The sequence below is a fragment of the Brachionichthys hirsutus genome, chromosome 1 (assembly GCF_040956055.1).
Source record: "Brachionichthys hirsutus isolate HB-005 chromosome 1, CSIRO-AGI_Bhir_v1, whole genome shotgun sequence".
NCBI lineage: Eukaryota > Metazoa > Chordata > Actinopteri > Lophiiformes > Brachionichthyidae > Brachionichthys > Brachionichthys hirsutus.
In genome coordinates, this window is record NC_090897.1 from 17,035,365 (window position 1) to 17,048,567 (window position 13,203).

At 49.1% G+C, this 13,203-nt stretch overlaps 1 protein-coding gene across 1 annotated transcript in view; it reads left to right on the top strand.

Moving 5' to 3' along the window:
• The first annotated feature begins 933 nt into the window (after positions 1-933).
• LOC137899304 (plakophilin-3-like) overlaps positions 934-13,203 on the top strand; it is a 38,796-nt gene continuing 26,526 nt past the window's right edge. Inside the window, exon 1 of the mRNA XM_068743365.1 lies at positions 934-1,135. Coding sequence (XP_068599466.1) covers positions 934-1,135 — 202 coding nt within the window. The remainder of the gene's footprint in view (positions 1,136-13,203) is intronic.

Sequence of the window (13,203 nt, forward strand, 5' to 3'; positions counted from 1 at the left end):
TGATCTCGCACTAACCTCACCTTTCTCATGGTCATCCTCCGAGCTGGGCTGCAGAGGGGTCTGTCTGTTACCATTCCCACCAGGCCCATGCCTGGCTGTCTCGTTTCCCCCCAGGCTTTTCAGGATCCCTCGGTGCCCCACTGGGGGGCTGTACGCCCGGGGCCATGACTCTGGGTCTGATCCTTTGGGTTCCCCCGGTGCCCCACTGGGGGGCGGTAACCCTTTGGGTTCCCCTGGTGCCCCACTGGGGGGCTGTAACCCTTTGGGTTCCCCCGGTGCCCCACTGGAGGGCGGTAACCCTTTGCCCCACTGGGGGGCTGTAACCCTTTGGGTTCCCCCATTGCCCAGCTCCAGGCTCTGTGCCGACTCCTCTCAGGTGTTTCCCTTCTGGATTGTTCTTGCCCCGCATCATTCTTTGTATTCCTTTCTCCTACTTGTGTTCAGATCCCCAGTAAATGAATTATTTCATGCCACTAAAGTCTTTGCGTGTCTTTGTTCCAGTCCTGAACTTTCAACCGTTAAAACAGAGCAGAGAGGTGAAGGACTTGGATCTCGTTCTAGTCACAATACGAAGGCGACACGTCCTGGTTTAGGTCTGTGATGTCATTCGGATTCTAAGTTCTAAGGATTGTCTCTTCATCTTTTGTCTTTATGGACGTCGTCTGGGGGGCGTGTCTGCTGCAGAGCGTTCTCTGATCTTACCACTGGGAGTCACTAAAGTCATCCCACCCATTAACCTTTAATCGTGACGTCATCAGCCTCTGATCAGGTGATGAATGAGGAGGACTCGTCGGATCTGCTGAGTCTGCAGGTCCCGCCTCCCCCCGAGTCAGACAGCCTGTTGACGGACACGGAGCCGGACCGTCAGTGGACGCGCCTCGCCCGGTGCTGCGTTCAGGGGAACCCTAACCCCCCCCCCCCCCAACAGTGAGGATGAGCGTCGCGGTGGCGGAGGGCTGCTTTCTGTCCGCCCTGCAGCCCAACACCTCCCGCACCGCCTACGCCGTCCCCTCGGACGGCCCGTCTCCGGACGCGGCGGCCAAAGCCCGGAGGGTCCGCGAGCAGGTCCGGATGCGGCTGGCCGAGAACAAGTCCTCCTCCCTGCCCAGGCTGGACGCGCTGCTCGGACCCGCAGGTGAGCCGCTGAGCGCGATAATAACGCGCCCCGCGCGCACGTCACCATCACGCACGGGATGACGCGTTTGTAAATGCATCATAACGACGAACAGCTTGTGTGTGTTTGTTTGAGACATGAAGTGACACGGAGACATTTGCTGCGCCTTTTTCTACCTGATGATTGTAAACGGAAAGTAACGGAAAGTAACGGAAAGTAACGGAATGCGTGCGCGTTTCATGCTGAACGCGCCAGGCTGGCTGGACCGACACGTGACGTCAGAGGTGAAGCCCTGAAGGGGCCCGAACCTGATGCGCCCCTTCCTGTGAGATATGAATGTTGCGTAATGTGACGTCATTGCCGGTAGAATTGTCTAATTTAGCCGTATTTCGGGTCTTTTATAGGGTTAACAGGATTACGAGTCCGAGTGGGGTTTCAGTATTCCAGTCTGATCCAGGTCATGACGTCATTGTGACGTCATTGTTGCTCCTATCTATCGCCGCGCCCTCCGGCTCATTAAAACTTCGAGTCTTCTTTATGTTTTATTTATTCCTCTGTAACGTGACACCAGTTAAACGCAGTGGCTGCTGCAGAGTCCAAACTCCCACTGGGACATGGGACCCCCCCCCCCCACACCTGAAGCCCTTGAGCTGTTCCTGTCATCCCCGCCAGTTGTTTCCTGATGTTATTCATTCTAATGCCCGTTGCCATAACAACCTGCCATTTCGGTTCTGATAACTGGACTCAACTAGAGATGTGGACGGACGCGGTGTTGGACTGAACCCGAGTCGCTTTGTTTGCTTCTCAGTTCCTGTTTTTGTCCATCGGACACCAGACTGAGGAAGGATCCTTCCTCAATGAAACATGATGCATTCAGCTGTGCAGCCACGCAGCAGCCCCCACGCAGCCCCCACGCAGCCCCCATGCAGCCCCAATGCAGCCCCCACGCAGCCCCAATGCAGCCCCCACGCAGCCCCCACGCAGCCCCCATGCAGCCCCAATGCAGCCCCCACACAGCCCCCACGCAGCCCCCACGCAGCCCCCATGCAGCCCCAATGCAGCCCCCACGCAGCCCCAATGCAGCCCCCACACAGCCCCCACGCAGCCCCCACGCAGCCCCAATGCAGCCCCCACGCAGCCCCCACGCAGCCCCCACGCAGCCCCCATGCAGCCCCAATGCAGCCCCCACGCAGCCCCCATGCAGCCCCAATGCAGCCCCCATGCAGCCCCATGCAGCCCCCACACAGCCACGCAGCCATGCAGCCCCCAGAGCTGCTTGTTATTGAGGTCCGGTTCTCCCCGAGGCTTCCCAGATATTAGAGCGGTCAATAGAGCTTCAAAATGTGTTCCTCAATATCTCGGTTGAACATCGACTGACCCGATTGACCGTCCGGTGGGGACGTCTGTCTTCCCACCGAGTATCCCTAACATCAAACACCATTTCCCCCCTGAGGCTGTTCACACTGGGTCACAAAGGGATGCGTATTCTTACGCTACGACGACCGGCGTGTTGCTCCCCAGTCATTTCCTGTTTTTGACGTCTTTGTGGAAACGGAAATTCACAGTTAACAGTTTGGTGTTTAAAAAACAGATTTTATGAGTGGGTTTCAAAGTGGGCAGTCCACAGGTCCCCGGGGTCCCCGGGGTTCCTTACTGGTGTCTTGTGGTTCTAGTGTTGCTGGGGGAATCTGGAGTCGCATGTTGTTCTCCTGGATCAACATCCTTCATGCTGAACCCGTAACTAATGTGATCCGGCTGCTCTGTCCTGCAGGGGTAGAGGGTTCCTCCCCGAGGGTTCCTCCAGCTTCTTCTCTTTGGGGAGTCTTTTGTCACTGGAATCGAGGGTCCACGGATATACTGTCCCGTATGTGGGGCCCCTAATTCAATTCAATTCAGTTCAGTTCAGTTTTATTTATATAGCACCAGATCAGAACAGGAAGTCGTCTCAAGGCTTTACAGGATTAGCAGGGAGAGACAGAACCCAACTTGACCCACAAGCGCAAGAACTTTGGAGACGGAGACAAGGAAAAACTTCCCTTTAACAGGCAGACACCTTGGACAGAACCTAAGACTCATGGTGGGCTGTTAAACCAACAATGAGAAGTTACAATGTCGGCTGTAGAAAAGAGGAGAAGAAACATCTGCTAATGTTGAACATGCTAAAGTCTTTAGGGGAGAAAGGATGCAATGATTGAGGGTGAGAAGAAAAAAGTAACTTAAAGTAATAAGTAACTAATTACTTTTGGCAGGGAGTAATAAGTAAAGAAAGTAATTACTTTTTCAAGCAAGTAACTAGTAATATATTACTGATCTTGAGTAACTTGCCCAACACTGCGTCAACCGTAGCCGATTTTGCCCGAGTTTATTACCCTGTGAGGCAGATCCTTCTAGTGGCTCCAGAGAATAGTTAAAACAGTCTGTAAATGGTTTCCTCTTAAAACAGTCTGTAAATGGCTACCTCTTAAACAATCTGTAAATGGCTTCCTCTTAAACAGTCTGTAAATGGCTTCCTCTTAAAACAGTCTGTAAATGGCTTCCTCTTAAAACAGTCTGTAAATGGCTTCCTCTTAAAACAGCCTGTAAATGGTTTCCTCTTAAACAGTCTGTAAATGGCTTCCTCTTAAACAGTCTGTAAATGGCTTCCTCTTAAACAGTCTGTAAATGGCTTCCTCTTAAACAGTCTGTAAATGGCTTCCTCTTAAAACAGTCTGTAAATGGCTTCCTCTTAAAACAGTCTGTAAATGGCTTCCTCTTAAAACAGCCTGTAAATGGCTTCCTCTTAAACAGTCTGTAAATGGCTTCCTCTTAAAACAGCCTGTAAATGGTTTCCTCTTAAACAGTCTGTAAATGGCTTCCTCTTAAACAGTCTGTAAATGGCTTCCTCTTAAAACAGCCTGTAAATGGTTTCCTCTTAAACAGTCTGTAAATGGCTTCCTCTTAAACAGTCTGTAAATGGCTTCCTCTTAAAACAGCCTGTAAATGGTTTCCTCTTAAACAGCCTGTAAATGGTTTCCTCTTAAACAGTCTGTAAATGGCTTCCTCTTAAACAGTCTGTAAATGGCTTCCTCTTAAACAGTCTGTAAATGGCTTCCTCTTAAACAGTCTGTAAATGGCTTCCTCTTAAAACAGCCTGTAAATGGTTTCCTCTTAAACAGTCTGTAAATGGCTTCCTCTTAAACAGTCTGTAAATGGCTTCCTCTTAAAACAGCCTGTAAATGGTTTCCTCTTAAACAGCCTGTAAATGGTTTCCTCTTAAACAGTCTGTAAATGGCTTCCTCTTAAACAGCCTGTAAATGGTTTCCTCTTAAACAGTCTGTAAATGGCTTCCTCTTAAACAGCCTGTAAATGGTTTCCTCTTAAACAGTCTGTAAATGGCTTCCTCTTAAACAGTCTGTAAATGGCTTCCTCTTAAACAGTCTGTAAATGGTTTCCTCTTAAACAGTCTGTAAATGGCTTCCTCTTAAACAGTCTGTAAATGGCTTCCTCTTAAACAGTCTGTAAATGGCTTCCTCTTAAACAGTCTGTAAATGGCTTCCTCTTAAAACAGTCTGTAAATGGCTTCCTCTTAAAACAGTCTGTAAATGGCTTCCTCTTAAAACAGCCTGTAAATGGCTTCCTCTTAAACAGTCTGTAAATGGCTTCCTCTTAAAACAGCCTGTAAATGGTTTCCTCTTAAACAGTCTGTAAATGGCTTCCTCTTAAACAGTCTGTAAATGGCTTCCTCTTAAAACAGCCTGTAAATGGTTTCCTCTTAAACAGTCTGTAAATGGCTTCCTCTTAAACAGTCTGTAAATGGCTTCCTCTTAAACAGCCTGTAAATGGTTTCCTCTTAAACAGCCTGTAAATGGTTTCCTCTTAAACAGTCTGTAAATGGCTTCCTCTTAAACAGTCTGTAAATGGCTTCCTCTTAAACAGTCTGTAAATGGCTTCCTCTTAAACAGTCTGTAAATGGCTTCCTCTTAAAACAGCCTGTAAATGGTTTCCTCTTAAACAGTCTGTAAATGGCTTCCTCTTAAACAGTCTGTAAATGGCTTCCTCTTAAAACAGCCTGTAAATGGTTTCCTCTTAAACAGCCTGTAAATGGTTTCCTCTTAAACAGTCTGTAAATGGCTTCCCCTTAAACAGCCTGTAAATGGTTTCCTCTTAAACAGTCTGTAAATGGCTTCCTCTTAAACAGTCTGTAAATGGCTTCCTCTTAAACAGCCTGTAAATGGTTTCCTCTTAAACAGTCTGTAAATGGCTTCCTCTTAAACAGTCTGTAAATGGCTTCCTCTTAAACAGTCTGTAAACGGCTTCCTCTTAAACAGTCTGTAAATGGCTTCCTCTTAAACAGTCTGTAAATGGCTTCCTCTTAAACAGTCTGTAAATGGCTTCCTCTGTGATCGTTGGGCTGCTGAAGTCATGATGTAGCAGAGACGATTTCTCTGAGACTGCAAGGGACATTCAGCTTCCCCTAAAATGTCCATAAATTAAATGGTCAAATATGTACTGTTGCGTTTCATTGGTACGGTGGTGCAGTGGTTAGTGCTGTCGCCTCACAGCAGGACGCTACCGGGTTGTGTGAGTTTATATGTTCTTCTAAGCATGTCATTTAATCGATCACCCTAAATTGTCCGTAGGTGTGATGGTTGTTTATCTTTTGTGTGGCCCAGTGATGTGCTGGCGACGCGTCCGGGGTGCACTCTGCCTCTCTCCAGTCGACCCGTGACCCACAGGGGGGGTAAGAGGCTGAAGGTGAGTCGATTGAGGTCGTCTCGGCGACACTTTACCACGCAGGAAGACAAACCGCTCCTCACGCCTAGGGCTGCATGTTTGTGGTGGTGGACATGGAGAGAACCCACCAAAGGCACCAGGGGGTCCTGAATCAAGGACCTTCTTGCTGCGAGGCAACAGCGCTACCCACTGCGTCACCGTGCTGCCCCAGTCAAGTGGCTCGTGTTCATTGTCATTGAGTTTCATATTGCTGCCATACTTTGCTCAGAGGGAACGAGCCAGTTGGCCCGATAACAAGAAACAGGGCAGATTGTCTGTCTCAATAAATGGCTGCAGTGAGCTTCCCTCTCTGAGAGATTAGCAGCGTGAAGTTCGGCTCTTGGCCCCATCAGCTTTAGAGGTGTTGGGAAATGAAATCGGCCACACCTTAATTTAAGGAATTCAATCTACTGTTGATATAAAATATACAATTTAATATATCACACCAGACACATTCCCAAATGTTCCTTTTGTTATCCACACTTTGGAAATTCCCCAAAGCAATGAAAGTACGTTCTTCTATCTGAATGTGCAGTGTAGAAAGGGAGCTACTGATTTGTTTGGGGGGTGGGGGGGCAGGATTTATTAGGATCTACCTGAATCTTTTGCCTATTGATGATAATACTTGGTGACTTATGAGACCAATGATTGTTTTCCACTTTGCTTCAGGATAAATGTGTTCATGTGAAGAAATGCACGAAGGTGAAGAGAGAAGAGAGAAGTGTCTCATTTCTGGTCTCACCTTTGTTTGAGAGAGAGCTCGGTTTTAAAATGACCTTCCTCTGGTCCCTGCCTTGGCTACAGTTTTCTGTCTGGGCTTTGTCTGAATCTATATATAGATCGAGTGTGTATCTACATCTATAATTGACTGACTCCCACTGCGGTTGCACCTACGTGATTGTTGGCGTATAATGGTTGGGTGGTGATTCCAGCTCATTGGGGTTTGTCTTTATTAAAGGAAAGGGCTGCAGGAGTTAAAATAAAACGATGCTCTGCCAAAACGTAACAATTACGTTTGCCAGTGAGGTCATGTTTGCTTCGTGTCCATTGGTTGGACGGCTTGCTTAATAGTCAGAAGGATTTCCTGAAAGATGAAGTACTATTTGTAGAGGAGCAGGGCTGGGACAGAATCCATCAAAAATCTTGGTGTAGATCCAGATTATTATCCAAATCCAGGAAATAGATTTGTTTTTCCTTCCACATCGAGAGAAACGCCAAAGATGTTTTCCTTCCTCTCAAAGCGACAAAACAATCATGCCAAAGGGTTTCTGGGTGATAACTATATGATCTAGGTCTATGTGATCCAGGTCATATAGAACTTGGATACTGTCCAAAGGAGAGAAGGTCAGTGGTTCAAGCCTCAACGTGCTGACATGTCCTTGAGCAAGATACTTAATGCCACTGCACATCAGGGACGACTCAAAGACGAGAACAATTTCCCCTCAGGGGATCAATAACGTGTCAAAAAGCCCCGTCTTTGACAGTAGGTCAGTCCTGCTCAATAGTTTTCTGTTGAGCCCCCATAGACAGCAGAAACCATTTTAAATATAAATAGTATAATTAGTCTATCAAATTGTACTTGCTGCCTCTGCATAACGTTACAGTGGTGTGAAAACGTGATGCCCCCTTCTGGTGGCTTATTTCTTTGCATGTTTGTCACACTTCCATGTTTTTGAATGAAGGGTGTTATCAATGCCAGCCGTTTATGCTCATTCTACCCTATTTTTCAAGACCCACAGAATATTATGTACTATGACGATGCAACCTACCAAATGAAAGGTTAAAGTCCCGACATGGCCCGTGTGAAAAAGTGATCCCTCCCTCCCATTGAGATGAAACTGGTTTCTCACACCTGATTTCATTTTCTGTCAGTCTGGAAAAGGTTATAAAGCCATTTCTAAAGACAGTGAGAGGCATTACCCACAAATGAGGAAGACATGGAACAGTGGCGAACCGTCCCAGGAGTGGCAAGCCGACCAAACTTACCCCAAGAGTGCAGCGGCGACTCATCAAAGAGGTCACGGAAGACCTCACGACAGCATCCAAAAACCTGCAGGCCTCACGTGCCTCAGTGAAGGTCAGTGTTCATGCCTCCACCATAAGAACGAGACCGGAGAAGAATGGCAGCGTTCCAAGATGAAAAGCACTGCTGAGAAAGAAGAACACGAAGGCTCGTCTCAATTTGACCAGAAAACATCTTGATCACCAAGACTTTTGGGAGACGAGCGTGTCCCATTACATCTGGCCAACGGTAAAATCTGGTGGAGGTAGCGCGAGGGGCTGGGGCTGGGGGCTGCCTCCGGACCCGGAAGATAAATGGAACCATTAATTCTACCAGAAAATGCTAAAGGAGAATGTTTGTTCGTCACCTCAAGCTGAAATGGACCTGCAGCAGGACAATGATCCGAAGCGCACCAGCAAGTCCACCTCTGCACGGCTGAAGGCAAACAAAAGGAAGACTTTGGAGTGGGGGGGGGGGGGGAGGGGGGGGCACCGGTTGAACTTTTCTGGCCGATCACCGACATTTATTCAATAACTGACAGCAACACATTCAATGTTCAGATCTTATTTTACTGAAAACAAACAACACTTGTGCAACAGGTTACACAAAAATAATGTGCACGGCAATATTGTGCTTTTACAGATCAAAGGAAATCACAAGGTTTTGTTGGAGATTCAACACATTTCATTGCAATAAAATGAAAGTTCAATGGACATGTGTCCTGTTTTTAACTTATTTCAGTTTCTCAATTAATTCACCGTGTTAATAACCATAAAGTCAATAAAATGTTTAGTTCATTTTTGTAAAAAATACAACGTGTAACAGGATGGACACAGCAGTAACAGGATGGACAACGTGTAACAGGATGGACACAGCAGTAACAGGATGGACACAGCAGTAACAGGGTGGACACAGCAGTAACAGGGTGGACAACATGTAACAGGGTGGACACAGCAGTAACAGGATGGACAACATGTAACAGGGTGGACACAGCAGTAACAGGGTGGACAACGTGTAACAGGATGGACACAGCAGTAACAGGATGGACACAGCAGTAACAGGATGGACACAGCAGTAACAGGGTGGACACAGCAGTAACAGGGTGGACACAGCAGTAACAGAATGGACAACATGTAACAGGGTGGACACAGCAGTAACAGGATGGACAACATGTAACAGGGTGGACACAGCAGTAACAGTGTGGACAACATGTAACAGGGTGGACACAGCAGTAACAGGGTGGACACAGCAGTAACAGGATGGACAACATGTAACAGGATGGACACAGCAGTAACAGGGTGGACACAGCAGTAACACGGTGGACACAGCAGTAACAGGATGGACAACATGTAACAGGGTGGACACAGCAGTAACAGGGTGGACAATATGTAACAGGATGGACACAGCAGTAACAGGATGGACACAGCAGTAACAGTGTGGACAACATGTAACAGGGTGGACACAGCAGTAACAGGGTGGACAACATGTAACAGGGTGGACACAGCAGTAACAGGGTGGACACAGCAGTAACAGGATGGACACAGAAGTAACAGGATGGACAACATGTAACAGGGTGGACACAGCAGTAACAGGGTGGACACAGCAGTAACAGGATGGACACAGCAGTAACAGGGTGGACACAGCAGTAACAGGATGGACACAGCAGTAACAGGGTGGACACAGCAGTAACAGGATGGACAACATGTAACAGGATGGACACAGCAGTAACAGGGTGGACACAGCAGTAACAGGATGGACAACGTGTAACAGGATGGACACAGCAGTAACAGGATGGACAACATGTAACAGGGTGGACACAGCAGTAACAGGGTGGACACAGCAGTAACAGTGTGGACACAGCAGTAACAGGGTGGACACAGAAGTAACAGGATGGACAACATGTAACAGGGTGGACACAGCAGTAACAGGATGGACACAGCAGTAACAGTGTGGACACAGCAGTAACAGGGTGGACACAGAAGTAACAGGATGGACAACATGTAACAGGGTGGACACAGCAGTAACAGGGTGGACACAGCAGTAACAGGATGGACACAGCAGTAACAGGGTGGACACAGCAGTAACAGGATGGACACAGCAGTAACAGGGTGGACACAGCAGTAACAGGATGGACAACATGTAACAGGATGGACACAGCAGTAACAGGGTGGACACAGCAGTAACAGGATGGACAACGTGTAACAGGATGGACACAGCAGTAACAGGATGGACAACGTGTAACAGGATGGACACAGCAGTAACAGGATGGACAACATGTAACAGGGTGGACACAGCAGTAACAGGGTGGACACAGCAGTAACAGGATGGACACAGAAGTAACAGGATGGACAACATGTAACAGGGTGGACACAGCAGTAACAGGGTGGACACAGCAGTAACAGGATGGACACAGCAGTAACAGGGTGGACACAGCAGTAACAGGATGGACACAGCAGTAACAGGGTGGACACAGCAGTAACAGGATGGACAACATGTAACAGGATGGACACAGCAGTAACAGGGTGGACACAGCAGTAACAGGATGGACAACGTGTAACAGGATGGACACAGCAGTAACAGGATGGACAACATGTAACAGGGTGGACACAGCAGTAACAGGGTGGACACAGCAGTAACAGTGTGGACACAGCAGTAACAGGGTGGACACAGAAGTAACAGGATGGACAACATGTAACAGGGTGGACACAGCAGTAACAGGATGGACACAGCAGTAACAGTGTGGACACAGCAGTAACAGGGTGGACACAGAAGTAACAGGATGGACAACATGTAACAGGGTGGACACAGCAGTAACAGGGTGGACACAGCAGTAACAGGATGGACACAGCAGTAACAGGGTGGACACAGCAGTAACAGGATGGACACAGCAGTAACAGGGTGGACACAGCAGTAACAGGATGGACAACATGTAACAGGATGGACACAGCAGTAACAGGGTGGACACAGCAGTAACAGGATGGACAACGTGTAACAGGATGGACACAGCAGTAACAGGATGGACAACGTGTAACAGGATGGACACAGCAGTAACAGGGTGGACACAGCAGTAACAGGATGGACACAGCAGTAACAGGGTGGACACAGCAGTAGCAGGATGGACACAGCAGTAACAGGATGGACACAGCAGTAACGGTGGACACAGCAGTAACAGGGTGGACAATATGTAACAGGGTGGACACAGCAGTAACAGGGTGGACACAGCAGTAACATGATGGACACAGCAGTAACATGATGGACACAGCAGTAACAGGGTGGACACAGCAGTAACAGGATGGACACAGCAGTAACAGGATGGACAACGTGTAACAGGATGGACACAGCAGTAACAGGATGGACACAGCAGTAACAGGGTGGACACAGTAGTAACAGGATGGACACAGCAGTAACAGGATGGACACAGTAGTAACAAGGTGGACACAGCAGTCAAAGACAGGCTGCCGTTAGTTCTGCACGTTCAGCTGATGTCTGGTTCAAACGCTGCTCCTGGGCTCAAGCCCCAGCTGGGGGGGGGGACGGGGAGGGGCGACATTCCGGCCCATTATCCTCTTCACAGCATGTTATCACATTCTATTTTTAGAGCGCTCTGTGGCACGCCCACTGGAGTGAGTCCTGCTCTCGGTGTCTGGTGTTTTAGCTGGACTCTATCATTTCTATTTTATTTTGATTTTATCCACATGATAACACGACTGTCTGAAAGGTAAAATAAACCAATCGGCAGGAGGCAGGAGAACACGAGTCCAGAATGACCATCCCAAACAGCAGGCTGATGGTTGACCAGAGCAGGGCTCTCGTCCCATTTGACACACCTTCAGTTAAAACTTGGCGGCTAACACGTTTAGCGTAGCGGCTGCAATGCTCTTTATTCACTGAGTAACTAATGCATTCATTAACTTCCTCTGTTAGCAACAAGCTACGTGGGGTCATAAGTGACTGTACGAGGTCATGAGACGGGCTGTTGGGTGAAGACGAGGACGAGGATTGATCCAGAAGCCGAAGATGAGTATGTGGCAAAGTTCGGACCGTGGCTCGATGCCAGGACTCGGTCATGTGGTCAGAGAAAAGGGCGTATCAGCAGAAATAACTTCACTACAGCTGTGGGGTTAGGGGCGTGGTCACTAACTTCACTCCAGCTATGGGTTTAGGGGCGTGGTCACTCACTTCACTGCAGCTGTGGGGTTAGGGGCGTGGTCACTAACTTCACTACAGCTGTGGGGTTAGGGGCGTGGTCACTAACTTCAGTACAGCTGTGAGGGTTAGGGGCGTGGTCACTAACTTCACTACAGCTGTGGGGGTTAGGGGCGTGGTCACTAACTTCACTCCAGCTATGGGTTTAGGGGCGTGGTCACTCACTTCACTACAGCTGTGGGGTTAGGGGCGTGGTCACTAACTTAACTACAGCTGTGGGGGTTAGGGGCGTGGTCACTAACTTCACTACAGCTGTGGGGGTTAGGGGCGTGGCCACTAACTTCACTACAGCTGTGGGGTTAGGGGCGTGGCCACTAACTTCACTACAGCTGTGGGGTTAGGGGCGTGGCCACTAACTTCACTACAGCTGTGGGGTTAGGGGCGTGGCCACTAACTTCACTACAGCTGTGGGGTTAGGGGCGTGGCCACTAACTTCACTACAGCTGTGGGGTTAGGGGCGTGGCCACTAACTTCACTACAGCTGTGGGGTTAGGGGCGTGGCCACTAACTTCAGCACAGCTGTGGGGGTTAGGGGCGTGGTCACTAACTTCACTACAGCTGTGGGGTTAGGGGCGTGGTCACTAACTTCAGTACAGCTGTGGGGTTAGGGGCGTGGTCACTAACTTCAGCACAGCTGTGGGGTTAGGGGCGTGGTCACTAACTTCAGCACAGCTGTGGGGTTAGGGGCGTGGTCACTAACTTCAGCACAGCTGTGGGGTTAGGGGCGTGGTCACTCACTTCACTGTGGTCGATGCTACCAGCTACATGCTGCAGAGGATGGTGCTGCCACCTAGCATACCATCCATCCAGCCACACTGGCTGAGAGAGGAGCTGCAGACGATGATGGTCACCCCCCCCCCCCCCCCCCCACGGTCTCCTGGGCGTCTGGCTACCTGCCGACTCAGCGCTGCTAATCAGTCCACCTGCAAAGGTTCTCTGATGACGGCAGCGTTTGGGCGTTTGGTGAACAGGAGGAGTACGGAGCGTCACCTGGGAGGAACCGTCTGCTCCTGAACCAGCAGATTGGACTGGACGACCAGAAGGGGAGGAGCTTAGGGGAGGACTAGAGATAATCCTGAAGACCCTCTCCACCCCTTCTGGACAAGCAGCGGAGCTCTTTCTGCCACGA